The 12,224-nt window shown below is 60.2% G+C and overlaps 2 protein-coding genes across 4 annotated transcripts in view; both read right to left on the bottom strand.

Moving 5' to 3' along the window:
* The window catches only part of FLT4 (fms related receptor tyrosine kinase 4), a 63,614-nt gene extending 62,270 nt beyond the window's left edge, over nt 1–1,344 (bottom strand). For both annotated transcript variants that reach the window (XM_068162418.1, XM_068162408.1), the window contains exon 1: nt 1,111–1,344. In XM_068162418.1, coding sequence (XP_068018519.1) covers nt 1,111–1,168 — 58 coding nt within the window. In that variant the 5' untranslated portion in view covers nt 1,169–1,344. The remainder of the gene's footprint in view (nt 1–1,110) is intronic.
* A 4,211-nt stretch (nt 1,345–5,555) lies between these two features.
* On the bottom strand, nt 5,556–11,521 carry LOC137453269 (zinc-binding protein A33-like). 2 transcript variants are annotated; one of them, XM_068162394.1, is made up of 8 exons: nt 11,464–11,521; nt 10,729–11,003; nt 10,078–10,173; nt 8,219–8,452; nt 7,797–7,816; nt 6,936–7,051; nt 6,312–6,643; nt 5,556–6,194 (listed from the first exon to the last, which is right to left on the bottom strand). In XM_068162394.1, exons 2-8 carry the CDS (start codon nt 10,999–11,001, stop codon nt 6,099–6,101), a joined length of 1,167 nt encoding a protein of 388 aa, XP_068018495.1. In that variant the 5' UTR covers nt 11,002–11,003; nt 11,464–11,521; the 3' UTR covers nt 5,556–6,098. The 2 variants fall into 2 exon arrangements, with proteins under 2 accessions (XP_068018495.1, XP_068018487.1); XM_068162386.1 differs by having other exon boundaries at nt 5,556–6,643.
* Between the last annotated feature and the right edge of the window lie 703 nt (nt 11,522–12,224).

Here is a 12,224-nt window from a genome sequence, read left to right as displayed (position 1 = left end):
TGGTCTCTCAAACAGTGCAGGCAGGAGCTTCCCTGGGTGGAAGCCAGTGGGGCTGGTGCCCCATCCCCACTGCCCTGGCAACTCCCTTCCACCCAGCTCTGCTCTGCCCCACGGTCTCTGCCCTTTGGAAGGGTGTTGCAGCCCCAGCTCTGCTCTGTTCCCACATCCACCTGACTCAAGCCACGGCCAGGGGTTTCACTTGATGCCCAACTGCTTCATGCCCCAGAAGCACTACGGGAAGGGAAAATATTCCACCGGGAATATTTTGTCACCTTTGGGTGACTTCCCAGGCAGCCCGGTGACCTCTGGGAGAGGGAGGCTGGCTGACATCGAGGGGACCACCGCCTTGTCGCGCTTTCCTCCCCAGCGCGCTGCCTGGCGCTAACAAATTAATGACTCCCAGCATGAAAAAATAAACAACCAGAGCAGGGAGCCGGCCCCGGCTCTGCCCTCCCGGCCGGAGAAACCCCTCCTTGCCAGAGTCCCATGCGGACTGTTCCTGCTCCCAGCCAGCATACCCACGGCACGGGCACGACGTGGGCTGCCCCGTCCCGTCCTCCCGTCGTCACAGCCGTCGGGGGCACCCGGCAGGGCGCGTCCCTTCAGGGCCGGGGACTCCGGGGCGGGCTGCGTCGGGGCTGGGGGAACCCACGGCGGGCTGCGTCGGGCACCACAAAGGATGAGGACATCGGGACAAGCTGTGCCGGGGACAGAAGACCTCGGGTCGAAATGTGTTGGTCCCTGCTGGGGCTGGGTACAGCGGGGCAAGCTGTGACGGTCCCGGTCGGGGCCGGGGACACTGGGGCAAGCTGTAGCGGTCTCCGTCGGTGATAGGGACCTCAGGACCGGCTGTATCGGTCCCCTTCGAGGATGAGGACCCCGAGGCAGGCTGTGTCGGTGCCCACCGGGGATGTGTGCCCTCGAGGAGGGCAGCGCCGGAGCACGGCACATCCCCGCCCGCGATCAGGGAGGTGGCGGCAGGCAGCGCCGGTCCCTGCGGCGCCTGGGGCACACGCGGGCGGCTGCGCCGGGTCCCGTCCGGTCCCGTCCCATCCCATCCCATCCCATCCCGTATTACCGCGGCAGCAGCCCCCTATCCCCGACGCTCACCTGCCTCCGAGACAATGCCGAGCCAGAGCCAGAGGGACAGCGTGCAAACTCTCTTCATCTCCGGGGCTGCGGGCAGGTCCGTGCGGGGCGGCGCGGAGCGATGCGGTGCGGAGCGCCCCGCGCCTGAGCTCTGCTCCCGCCGCGCCCCAGCTGCGGCGGCAACGCGCGGCGGCGGAGGGGGGAGCACCGAGGCCGTTTCCTTTTCCTCCGCCTGCCCCGGCCGCCCGCCGCCCTCCGCCGAGCACCGCGGGGCGCCGGGCGGGCGGCGGGGCGGGCCGGGGCGGGGCGGGAGGCAAAGTGGGGGGGGGGAGGGCACCTGCGGGTCCGGTCACCGGCGGGAGGTCCTGACTTTCCGCACCTGTGTGACTCCCACACCTGTGTGCATCATCCCTGCAGCGGTGTCCCTGGGTGTCCCACACCTGTGTGCACCATCCCTGCCTCACGTACACACGAACACCCTCACACCTGTGTGTGTAACCATGCGACCACCCTGCGCTCTGCACTCCTGTGTGCACCCCCGTGTGTCCCACCCCCACTGGTGTATGTCTGCATCACCCCCAAATGCCCGCAGGTCTCCCTTGTTGTCGTGTGCGACCTCTCAGCAGAGGGGATGCAGAGAGCAGAGGGGATGCAGAGGGGATGCAGAGAGCAGAGGGGTTGCACAAAAACCCCCTCTCACAGGGCTGTGCACACACCTCACAGCGGCATACACACATGGCACATCTGCTTGCACGCACCCCTCCGCGCCTGCGGGCACCCCCCAAAGCCTCACACCTGTATGCATACCCCACCCTCCTTCCTGAGCTCCCCCTCTTCCCCTCTAGGGCACGCAGAATCGCACATGGGCTTTCTCACACCTGTCTGCACATACTTGAGGACCCCCTTCCCACCATCCATCCGTGCCAGCAGCGTGGGACACCAGTGTTTCTCCCAGCACAGTCACCTGTGGCACATGACTGTGGCTTTGGCAGCAGAACGGTGCTGCCCCATGAGTGCCAGTGGCACTGCCCCTCGCCCCCCCTCCCCCTCCCCCAGTGCTAGCGGCTCTGTCTCAGTGCAAACCGATGGTGAACGGAGGTGATGGCAGAGCTTTGGGGGCGCAGTGGCACAGCAGGCACAGCCCTGCCAGCTGCCTGTGCACCCAAGTGCTGAACAGATAAACTGACATACCCCCACGCTGCACCCCAGGGGGTTATTAATTATGCACGCTTGTGGACAACGAAGAAAGAGGCTGAATGAGAAACACGGGCTCTCGGCTTCAAAAAATCGTTAAAACTTCTTGTGCACTCAATTGCCAAACCTGTGGAAGAAATCACCCTGTCCCTCTACCCAAGCCCTAGGAGCCTTCAAGCCGCAGAGTTTATTTTACCCAGCTCCTCCCAGCCCATCTGATGAGATTTTAACCCTGAGAGTGCCGACTGCGTCGCTTCCCAGCGCACTCATCTTGGACCTTCATCCCAAAGGAGCAGGAAGCAGAGGTGTCCCTCCGTCCCAGGCGAGCGCCCAAGCCTCTGCAAGTTTCTGGAGAGAGATGTTAAAAACTTGCCGTGATGAGGTGGTGAGGAGTCAGAGGTGGGGACTGCGCCAAGAGGCAGCGCTGCCCATTGCCGTCCTGTGAAGAGCAGAGCCTGTGGAGTCAGACCCCTCCCCAGCGCAGCTCTCTGCCATGGCAGCCTACCCACACTGGGCACCACTGCGAGCATCGGGGGCATCATCACAGAGATGAGCGGCGAGGTGGTGAAGTGTGGACGGTGAGGGAGGGATGAATCACATCACACCGCTGAGACGCTGGGTGAAATGCACAGCCGAAGGGCTGCCCGAACGAGCCGAGCGTGACAAGACCTGACCTGGCACCCCCAAAACCAAGGGATTTTGGCATTCTCCATCGCTGCCAGTCCAAGTGCGGCAGCGTGCAGGCGGCGGTGGCGAGGACCAGCCTGTCCATGCTGCCATCTAACGGCGGGACAGCGGGGAGGGCTCGCCCCGCCACAACGGGGAATTTTCCATCACAAGCAGAGGGTGGCTGTGGGACCGATGGGACCTTTCCATTGTTGGCGCCCCGGGGAACAAAAGGATCTTATTTTAAACTCTTGCCCCGCTTCCAGCACACGGGGGGTGGCGGTGGGGAGGGGACCTGTGGAAGTGAAGGCTTCCCCAAAGCACGGGAAGAAAACACAGACGCCGGGCAGGAGCTGCCAGACACTGCCCAGCCCCAGGCATGGCTATGGGAAAGGTTCTGAGGACACCCAGGGACAAAACAGCTACGTAACCTGCAAGGGAAACAGAGCCTGGTCCTGGGGGCAGAGGATGAGAGTCTGCCCTGGCAGGTGCAGAGACTGGATGCTGGAGCAGTGGGGTGCTGCCACAGTGCCCACTATCTCATGCCTTTCTGCCTGAACCCAGGGCCAGGGCCTGCATTATCCCCACCCGTGGGTTCTACTCCACAGTGCTCAGGTTTAGCAGGGAAATCTATTTCTGAGACACCACTTCAGTGTTTTGTCACCAGGTGAATGCTGCACATGCAGCAGCTCAGCACAGCTATTTCCCCTCATGTAGGAACTGCCATAGGTGCTGTGGGCAGGGCAGGGGCTCTGCCTGCCCAGGCATTCCTGCTAGAGCCCTTCCTTGCTGGCAGGGCCAGGTGAGGACATTGTACCCTGAAATGCCACCACACACAGCCAGGCAGCAGCAGGAGGAGGAAGAAGATGCTTCCTCGGGAGCCTGCTCAGCCCGGGGATTTGGAACAAGCAGGTTTCACTGCTCTCCAGCTCTGCCTCCGGCAAAGGGAAGGTGTAGGAGGTGGCAGCGATGGCACTGGCACTGGCACCTGTTGAGTGCACTGCTGGCAGCCTGTGCCACCAGAGGGGCCCACGCGGCACACACCAAAGCCTGGCCCTGCTCCCTGCCCGCAGCTCTGCTTCCCCTCACAGCTGGGGATGGCTGCCTGCTGCCTGCCCTCGCTCAGCCCCCGTTTGAGGGAGGGGTTTCAGGCCCCCGGGCACGGCTCCCTGCTGCCATCAGCCCAGCCTCACCTCCCCTCAGAGGCTCACGCCCCTTGAGGGGGGTGACAGCCCCGCACAGGGCAGCATTGCCAAGCCCACAGCTTCCTCTTCTCCGTTCTGTTTTTCAGCTGAGGCTTTGGTAAGACAAGGCAGGAGCTGGGAGAGGAGGCAGTCCAGCCCAGGGACCAAGCCAGGAAGGAGCAGAGTCCAGTCACTAGCTAAAGCCCAGCTGAGGATGAGGAGGGAGCAGAACCCCCTGACATCCCCTTCAAGCACACCTGAGCCCCCAGCAAGGCTGTACAAAGCAGTGGCTTCCCAGTAGCAACTGCACCTAGCTTCACCCCCAAAGCCTGCAGAACTCCTGCTCAGGAGGGCACATCTGCCTGCATCTGCCACAGGTCAACCTCCCTGAGCACAAAGTCCTCTCTTGCCCTGGCACAGGCATTAAGACACCTCAAAAGCAGGTGTTACAGCAGAGCCCAGCCATGGCACACTGTAGTGCTGAAGGACAGAGCAGAGGAACATCCTTCATGGCACCATGGGAAGAAGGGCCCCTTGTCCTGTCCCTCCTGGTAGGGGAAGGAGGATGAAGGACCTGCTCTGCCCAACTGTGGAGCTGAAAAGCCCTCATGCCTCACAGCATGGAAAGCTGAGCCTGAGCCTCTGCAGAGGAGGAATTTGCAGGCTCCAGCCAATACCAGGTGCTGTGCAGGATCAGGGTAGCTCCAGCCTCTGCTTTGACCCTGGAGCGGACATGAGTGCAACAAACATGGCAACTCCACACCCCTCAGGTGCTGCCATCCTCCCTCCCTCCCACACATCACTCCCACCAGCCAGGATCTGACCAGCTCCTGCCCTGTCAACTCCACAGACTCACGAGTGAGGCAAGGAGAGAGCCAGCACAAACCGAAGCAGCCAGCTCCAGCTCAAACCCACAGGATCCCCAGGCCCCTCTCCTGCAGGAATGGTGCTGCCAGTGAGGCCACATGGGGCTGACAGGCAAAGAGCCACCTGGGGGATGCCTCCTCCCAGCACCAAAGGCTGCCCAGGCTTTCATGAACTTGGCCTGAAAGGAGACTTTGCATTTTTCATATATACAGTGCTTAAGAGCCAGCCAGGCCTCAAGAAGCCAAATCTTAAAGCCCAGGAGCCTAAGAGCAGGGCTGGGCTCAGGTGACCCTCCTTATCCCATGGGGCTGCCAACCCCCACCTTTGGATCCAGCAGCCTGATACAGGAGGGTAAACAAAAGAGCAAGAACTGCTGCAAGATGTGCTGGGAGCAGTCCAAGGGCAGGGCTGAGTGAGAGCAGTGGCTCCTCCATGCCTCCTGCTGCAGGCAGGGGTAAGGAGTCTGGGCTGAAGCAGGGGCTGGTCGGTGGCCCCAGGGTGTGCAAGAGATATCCCTCCCAGCACGCAGCAAAGAGGAGGTCCAGCAGGCAAAGATCTTTCTCCTGTACTTTAATGGTGATTGTGTAGAAGGGAGGCAGCAGCAGTCCCACACCCGTGCACTGAGCTCCCTCTGCCGCCAGCCTGGAGCCCTTCCCCTCACAGCTTTTCAAGCAGAGGAAGCCCACCGATGGGAAGCAGCAGCAAGAGGCACCCGAGGGTGCTCTGGGACCACTGCCCAGCTCCACAGGGTTCATAGGAAGGGCAGGAATTGCAAGCAGCCTGCAGCCTCCTCCACTGTGGGTCTGGGGCTATGGCTGTCACGCCATGCCATGCTCTGGCATGCAAAGTTGCTCTTCAAGAGGTGCCAGGCACCTCCAGGAATGCTGTGCAGGACCCCAGCCATGGTATAGAGAAGGGAGGGCAGACAGGAACTGGAAAGACTCATCCCAATCTTTGCTCTCACAACAGTCCCTCCAACACCCACGAGGTAAGTCCACATGTGCCAAGCTGTCTTCCACCACAGCCCCAGGCAAGCAGTCAGCCAGCAGAGAAGGAGCCAGGCTGGTGTCCCCCAGGCCCCCTGCTCCTCCTCCTCCCTCAGAGGTTGAGGTGGCAGAGGCGCATGGGCTCTGCGTTGTCCCTGCCGTCGCTGAAGCAGGTGCTGAAGAAGGGGCAGTACCTCTCTGCAGAGACCTGGTGGAAGGTGAAGAGGTGGGACATGTCCTCAGCATCAAAGAAGGCGACGGTGCCCTCCTGGCAGTCCAGGAAGACCCCCACCTTGCGGGGGGGCCGGCGGGGAGCCAGGCGCACCCAGGGGGTGCTGGTGGCCCAGTACTCAGCCCTGTTCCGCAGGCGCAGCGTCCAGTAGCCGTTCTCGGGGCACAGCTTGACCTTTGCTGCCCGGTCCACAGCCTCAGCGGCCACCCCCAGATCCCACTTGGTTTTGCTGCCCACCCAGACCTCCCAGTAGTGCTGGCCGCTGGTGAAGCTCTGCGAGCTCAGGACGTTGACGCACTGCCGGAAGCGCCGGGGGCTGCTGGCCACGGGCCGGGCCCGGTCCCTCTCTGTCACTGCTGTCAAGTCTCTGGAGAAGACCAGGTTGGGGTGGGCTGACTCGGGGTCAAAGGTGAGTGGGGCAGGAGCTGTGGGCACAGTGAGCATGGCATTTTACCAGTTGCACATACCCTGTGTGGAGCACCCCCAGCCCTGCCTGCAGCCAGCACAGCCACCCCTCACACCAGTCAGCAGCATCTGTCCCCAGATGTACTGCACATACCCTGTGTGGAGCACCCCCAGCCCTGCCTGCAGCCAGCACAGCCACCCCTCACAGTGGTCAGCAGCATCTGTCCCCAGATGTACTGCACATACCCTGTGCAGAGCACCCCCAGCCCTGCCTGCAGCCAGCACACCCACCCCTCACAGCAGTCAGCTCACCAGGGCAGACAGACTGCAGCATCTGTCTCCAGAAGATGTACTGCAAGGGGCCGCTGCAGCTGTCTCTGTAGCGCTCCAGGTCAAAGGCAGGCTGGGTCTCAACACGCACTGAGGGCCTGGGGTGGAGAGAGCAGAGCTCAGCCCCCATGCTGTGCCCCTAGCAAAGGTCAGGACTGCAACAGGCTACCATGCACAATGGGTGTGGTAAAGAGGAGACTCAAACCTCCTCAGCAGCTGCTCACTCCACCTGCAGCAGTGCCACCCACAGCGTGGGCAAGTGGCTCAGGGCAGAGGTGGTGTGGACCGAGACACGTCTGGCAGCACTGCTCCTGGAGCACTGACTGCTGGCAGACCAGCACCCAGGCACGACTCCTGTGTGGGTGGACAAGCCAGGCCTGTGGAGCCAGACTGCAGCCAGGGCAGCCCCCAGGGAAGGAGGCAGAGAACAGGGATTTGCTCCCCTAGGGCAATTCTGGCTCTCGGCTACTCGCAGCCTTAGCCAAATCTCTTCCTCTGGGTCAGTTCTGCGGCTGCATGAGTTGCAAAAAGCTAAGGACAGGTAGAAGTCAAAACACCCAAAGTCTGGGGCATAAACCTTACTCCCACTTGCAGCATGCACAGCTCTTGTACCTGTTCCAAACCAGCATGTCTCCTTCTCCCACTCTTCCAGCCCAGCTCCCTAGGGAGAGCATCCAACACATGCTGGGGACCAGCCACCACCTAGCACAGCACCAGCAGCTCACTGAGCAATTTGTGATGCTTTTAAAACTTGAGATAAGATGCCTCCCCTGTGTGGCTCCAGCCAGGGGTAGAGATAAGCTCCTGGAAAGGCAATCAGCTTCTCTCATGCCAGACACGTACCTGATATCCAGGCTCTCCACCTGCAGTGAGGAGCAGAAAGAATGAGCAGTTACTGTCTGTAATTAATGCAGCTGCACAAATAACCTCCCTGTCCTGCCTCCTCTTGCTATACAGGACAGAGAGAAACCAACCTGCCAGGACCCCTACCCTGAGGGAAACTGCCTGGGCACCACAGCCAAGGCAGTTTTATAGGGGTGACAGGGAAGGAAGGCTTCTGAGAGCCCCCACATCTGAGAGATCACCACAGCCATTGTGGCTATAGCCTCCAGACTCCATGGGATGGGGCAGATGACCTACAGAGGTAGCAGTGAGAACCAACCTCCAGGTACAGCCTAGTGCTGTCACTTAGGACTCTCCCCATCCCCAGCTCAGATCCTGAAACATCCCTCAGCCTCCCATCAGGGCCAGCCAGGCAGGCTCACCTCCAGCAATGACACCTCCTCCACCTTGCTCAGGGTGTGCTCTATGTGCTCTATGTCCTTCTGCAGCACCAACACTCCCTCCTCCAGCCGGCGCACATCCTCCTGCAGCTGTGCCAGCAGCTGCTCTTCCTTCTCCCCCAGCTCTGCCAGCGCAGCTCTCTCCTCTTCCTCCAGGATCTGATGAAGGCGGCCAAACTCTGCCCGAATCTTGAACTTCAGATCCCCAGACAGCTTCTGAGCAGAGGGAAAAGGCAGGAGATTGGCCTGGCAGCTACAACACACAGGCAGTGGCACAGGATGGCTGGGCCTGGTACGCTGCTTACAAGGTGGAAGCATCAGTGTCCCAGGCACACCCATGACTTCTTGGATGGAGAGCAGGACACAAGGACAACTTGCAAGGTTGCAGAGCCAAGGGGTGGGGAAAAACCCTCCAAAACCAACCAATCAACCCCCCCCCCCGCCAGGCTCTGCTGGTGACTCAGTCACCCAAACTAGAACTCCTTGCACACAGCCACAGTGGGAGCCCACAGCCCTCTCCCACACCACCAGGAATTTGCTTGTGTGCAGAACTGGAGCTCTTCTTTCTGTGGAGCTGCACACTCAGCTGTACAGGTTAGAGCCCTGGGCAGAGCTGACACTGGTAACTTGCTCTTTTTCTCCAATGCCTCCACCTCTCAGGGCTCCTCTCTGTATGGGAGAGGTGGGGGAGCTGCACAGACTACTCTCTGCAGTTAAGGCTGATAAAGCCACATTCAGCTCCTTTCAGAGGTCACTTTTTTTCTAGTTGTTTAGTCTGCCAGCCAACCTCTTGTGCTCTCACTGCCTCCCTGCTTGTTTACAAGAGACAGCCAATGGCTTGGTGTTTTCCCAGTCTTTAAGCTTTTAATCTCCAAGTGCAACCTTCACCCTCATTACTTTCTCGAGGAGTGCTTCCTGAAACGTGCATCCCCTTCTAGCAGCAGGAAACCCATCTCCCCCAGGGTACAGCTGAGAGTTGACCAGCAGGCAGGGCACCCCAGCCTCCCTTTGCTCTAGCAGGTGCTTGTGCTGACACACCAGAACCACAGAGGATGTGCTGATTTGAACAGGGAGGCTGTGCAGTTTGCTCCTTTACTCTTGAAACCCCTCTTAGTCAGCTCTTCCACTGCAAAGGGACATCAGCTGCATATGCTTACTTCCTAACACCTCTCCATTGACCTCAAAGGTCCATTCCCAACCTGGCAGTGGGATAGAGGTATGAAACAGTGCAGGCAGAGGGATCAGACTCTGGTCAGAAGACAGCCTCCTATCAGTTTTATCTCACTTCCCAACTACTTCTGCTTTGCTCCTTCCTTGGCTTTTAATACTTTCATGTCACTCAATAAGGAAGCACAGTCAGGTAGTTGCTCCACTGATCAGTGCCAATTAGGCAGCCTGTTGCCACTTGAGTCTCCAGAGAGCACTCAGGCTCCTCACATCCCCTCAGAGCTTCATGGTGAATCCAAACACAGTCCTTGCGACAAGGCCACAGCTCTCTGTAGCACCAACACTGTTGCTGACCCAGCTCCTTCAGTTTTGCTGCCACCTCTTCAGACACAACAGGATTTCAGAGCTTCCAGGAATGGCAGCACTGCAGGGCTAGAAGAGGCTGCTCAGCTGACAGCCCTTACCACTCACCTGCTGCACTAACACACCTTCTAACCACTGCACTGAGTGCTCAATGCTCAACATCCAGCAGCCACAGGCCTTGGCCTACATGCTGAGGAATTTGCTCAGCTCCCCGCACCTTCATGTGGATTTTTTTCACAAGAAGCTGAGCTAAACCCTCTCCAGACACCAACTCAGAGGCTGTGCAGAGGGCAGGTGCTGCAGAGCGTTACCGTCAGGCTGCAGATATCTTCCTGCGCCGCGCGCTTCTTCCGCAGGAAGTTCTCCAGCTCCTTCTGCCGAGCCTGCAGAGCATCTTCCAGGTGCTTCTGCAAGGATGAGGGGAAAGAAGGTGGGCAGAGCATGTTAGTACTGTGATTCAGGGTCCATCCCAGAGGCCAGCACCAGAGGAAGGTGCAACAGAACTTCCTACAAAGGCATCTGCTGCACAGTCCTGAGCACTACTTGTGTGTGCACATAACGAAGCAACTTGATTTTTAAGAGTGGGAACTCCAGCCTGGGTTATCCATTTGCACAAGTCTTAAACCTTGTGTGCTGGGATCTGACTCATGCAGGGATTGACTCCTTAAGCAGCATACCCAGCACAGGCAGCCCTTAACCCCAGCTGCATGGTCCTTTTGCAAGAGACAGGGAGGCTGTGATGGAAGGCAGGCATGGCAGTGAGGGAAATGAGTGCAAGAGAAGAGAGGGTGCAGCAAAAGGGAGAGGGAATGAATCAGGACGGCATAAACATCATTGAACTTGGGTCAGGTAACCCAGCAGGGGAACTAGCTGCAGGAGGAGGGGTGGTGGGCTCGCAGGGGCTGCACAAGACTCACAGGGCACTTGTCCCCTTCTCCCCAGTCCGGGCAGCGGCCACTCACCTGCATCTTGTGCCGGTGCTCCGCAGAGCCGCAGCGCCGCACCTTCTCCACCAGCCCTGCCAGGAGGTAGTGAGTGCGGAACGCCCGGCTGGGGAACTCTCGGCGGCACTGGGGGCAGGAGGGGACGCGGGTGCAGCTCTCCCAGTAGCCCTGGATGCAGGCCTTGCAGAAGTGGTGCATGCAGTCCAGCATGACGGGCTCTCGGAAGAGCTCGCAGCAGATGGCACATGTCAGCTCCTCCCGCAGGCTCCGGTCCTGCCTCCTGCCCGCCATCCCTGCTGGCACACACATCACGCTTTGGGTTTCCCGCCACCATCAGCCCACAATTCCCTTCCCTCAGGGCTAGGGAAGCCTTCAGCTTCTTTGGGTGCTCTGTGGCAGGGTTTGGTTACCAGACCTTGGACCAGAAGCATAGGAACCGCCCAGGTGCCACACTGGGGGTGCCCGGCTCTGGAAACCCCCAAATGCCGGGAATTACAGATGAGCCTTGGCAAAGACTCAAACCCTTTCCAAAGTCACAACTTTCTACCTAGCATTACTTCAGCACAACGACTCACGGGGCCTAACAGGGCCTGACCCTGCGTGCCTGGCAGGGCCCTGGGAAGAGGCCACCTGACCGAAAAGCAGCACCCTACAGCCCGGGCAGCCTCGGGCTAAATCCCAGTCCCGTCCGAGCAAGTCCGCTGCACCCTGAGCTGCGCACCCCAGTCAGTACCGCGCACCACAGACACCCACCGTACTGTGACCCCAGATCCTGCCCTGCTGCACCGCTGCCAGCTACGAACTCGGGACTTTCGAGCCCGCCCCGCCCGTGGACTGACGTCCGACACCACCAATCGCCGTGCGGGGAAGCCGCCCCTCTCCGCCCCGTCCGCCCGCTCATTGGATGGAAGCCGGAGAAGGGCGGGGCTTCAGCACGTGACGTGATCGCGTGCGCGCGGAGCAGAGCCGCTGTTGGGGCATCGCGCGCCTCCCGGGGGAGGGAGCGCGCGGCGCAGCGGGGGCTGTCCGGCCCGGTCCTGTCCCTGCCCCCGGCCCTGCCCCCGTCCCTGCACCCGGCCCTGCCCCCGGCCCTGCACCGCCCCTGCACCGCCCCTGCCCCCGGCCCTGCCCCCGGCCCTGCCCCCGTCCCTGCCCCGCTGCTGGACTCAGCAACGAGACCCTAGAAGTGAGCCCTATGGAAAATCCTTCCCCTCTCTTCCCCAGTTTCCCTTCGACAGAGGTCTGAAGCTTGCTGGAACTGAGCAAGCTCTCCTGGTCACAGGAGCGTCAGGGGGAACTCCAAGCGATGCCTTGGGACAATCATAAGGGCTGTGGGCTTGTTAGCAAAAAGAAAGAAGGGTTTTCATTCTTGTGTGGCCACTTGATGGTGGGTTCTGGGATGCTGTGGGAAGTGGCAAACGCTGATGGGACATGTGAGAAAAATCACAAGAGCTTTCAATACTGGAAGTAAAAGCAAACAAAACCAAAAGGAGGGGGGGCACAAGGACAAGCAG

Source organism: Melanerpes formicivorus, unplaced genomic scaffold (assembly GCF_026170545.1).
Source record: "Melanerpes formicivorus ecotype bairdi unplaced genomic scaffold, bMelFor1.0.p_v2 SCAF_2, whole genome shotgun sequence".
In the NCBI taxonomy this organism is placed as follows: Eukaryota; Metazoa; Chordata; class Aves; order Piciformes; family Picidae; genus Melanerpes; species Melanerpes formicivorus.
Note: the sequence above shows the minus strand (reverse complement) of the source record. Positions and strands in the feature narration are given on the sequence as shown.

What these genes read in the sequence shown, in the direction of transcription:
- LOC137453269 (XM_068162386.1), bottom strand. Translation starts at nt 11,001, where the DNA reads ATGGCGGGCAGGAGGCAGGACCGGAGCCTGCGGGAGGAGCTGACATGT. An exon ending in AGCACCGGCACAAGATGCAG is followed by an intron (nt 10,174 to 10,728) that starts GTGAGTGGCCGC and finishes TCATCCTTGCAG; the next exon opens with AAGCACCTGGAAGATGCTCT. An exon ending in GTGGAGAGCCTGGATATCAG is followed by an intron (nt 7,052 to 7,796) that starts GTACGTGTCTGG and finishes TCTCCACCCCAG; the next exon opens with GCCCTCAGTGCGTGTTGAGA.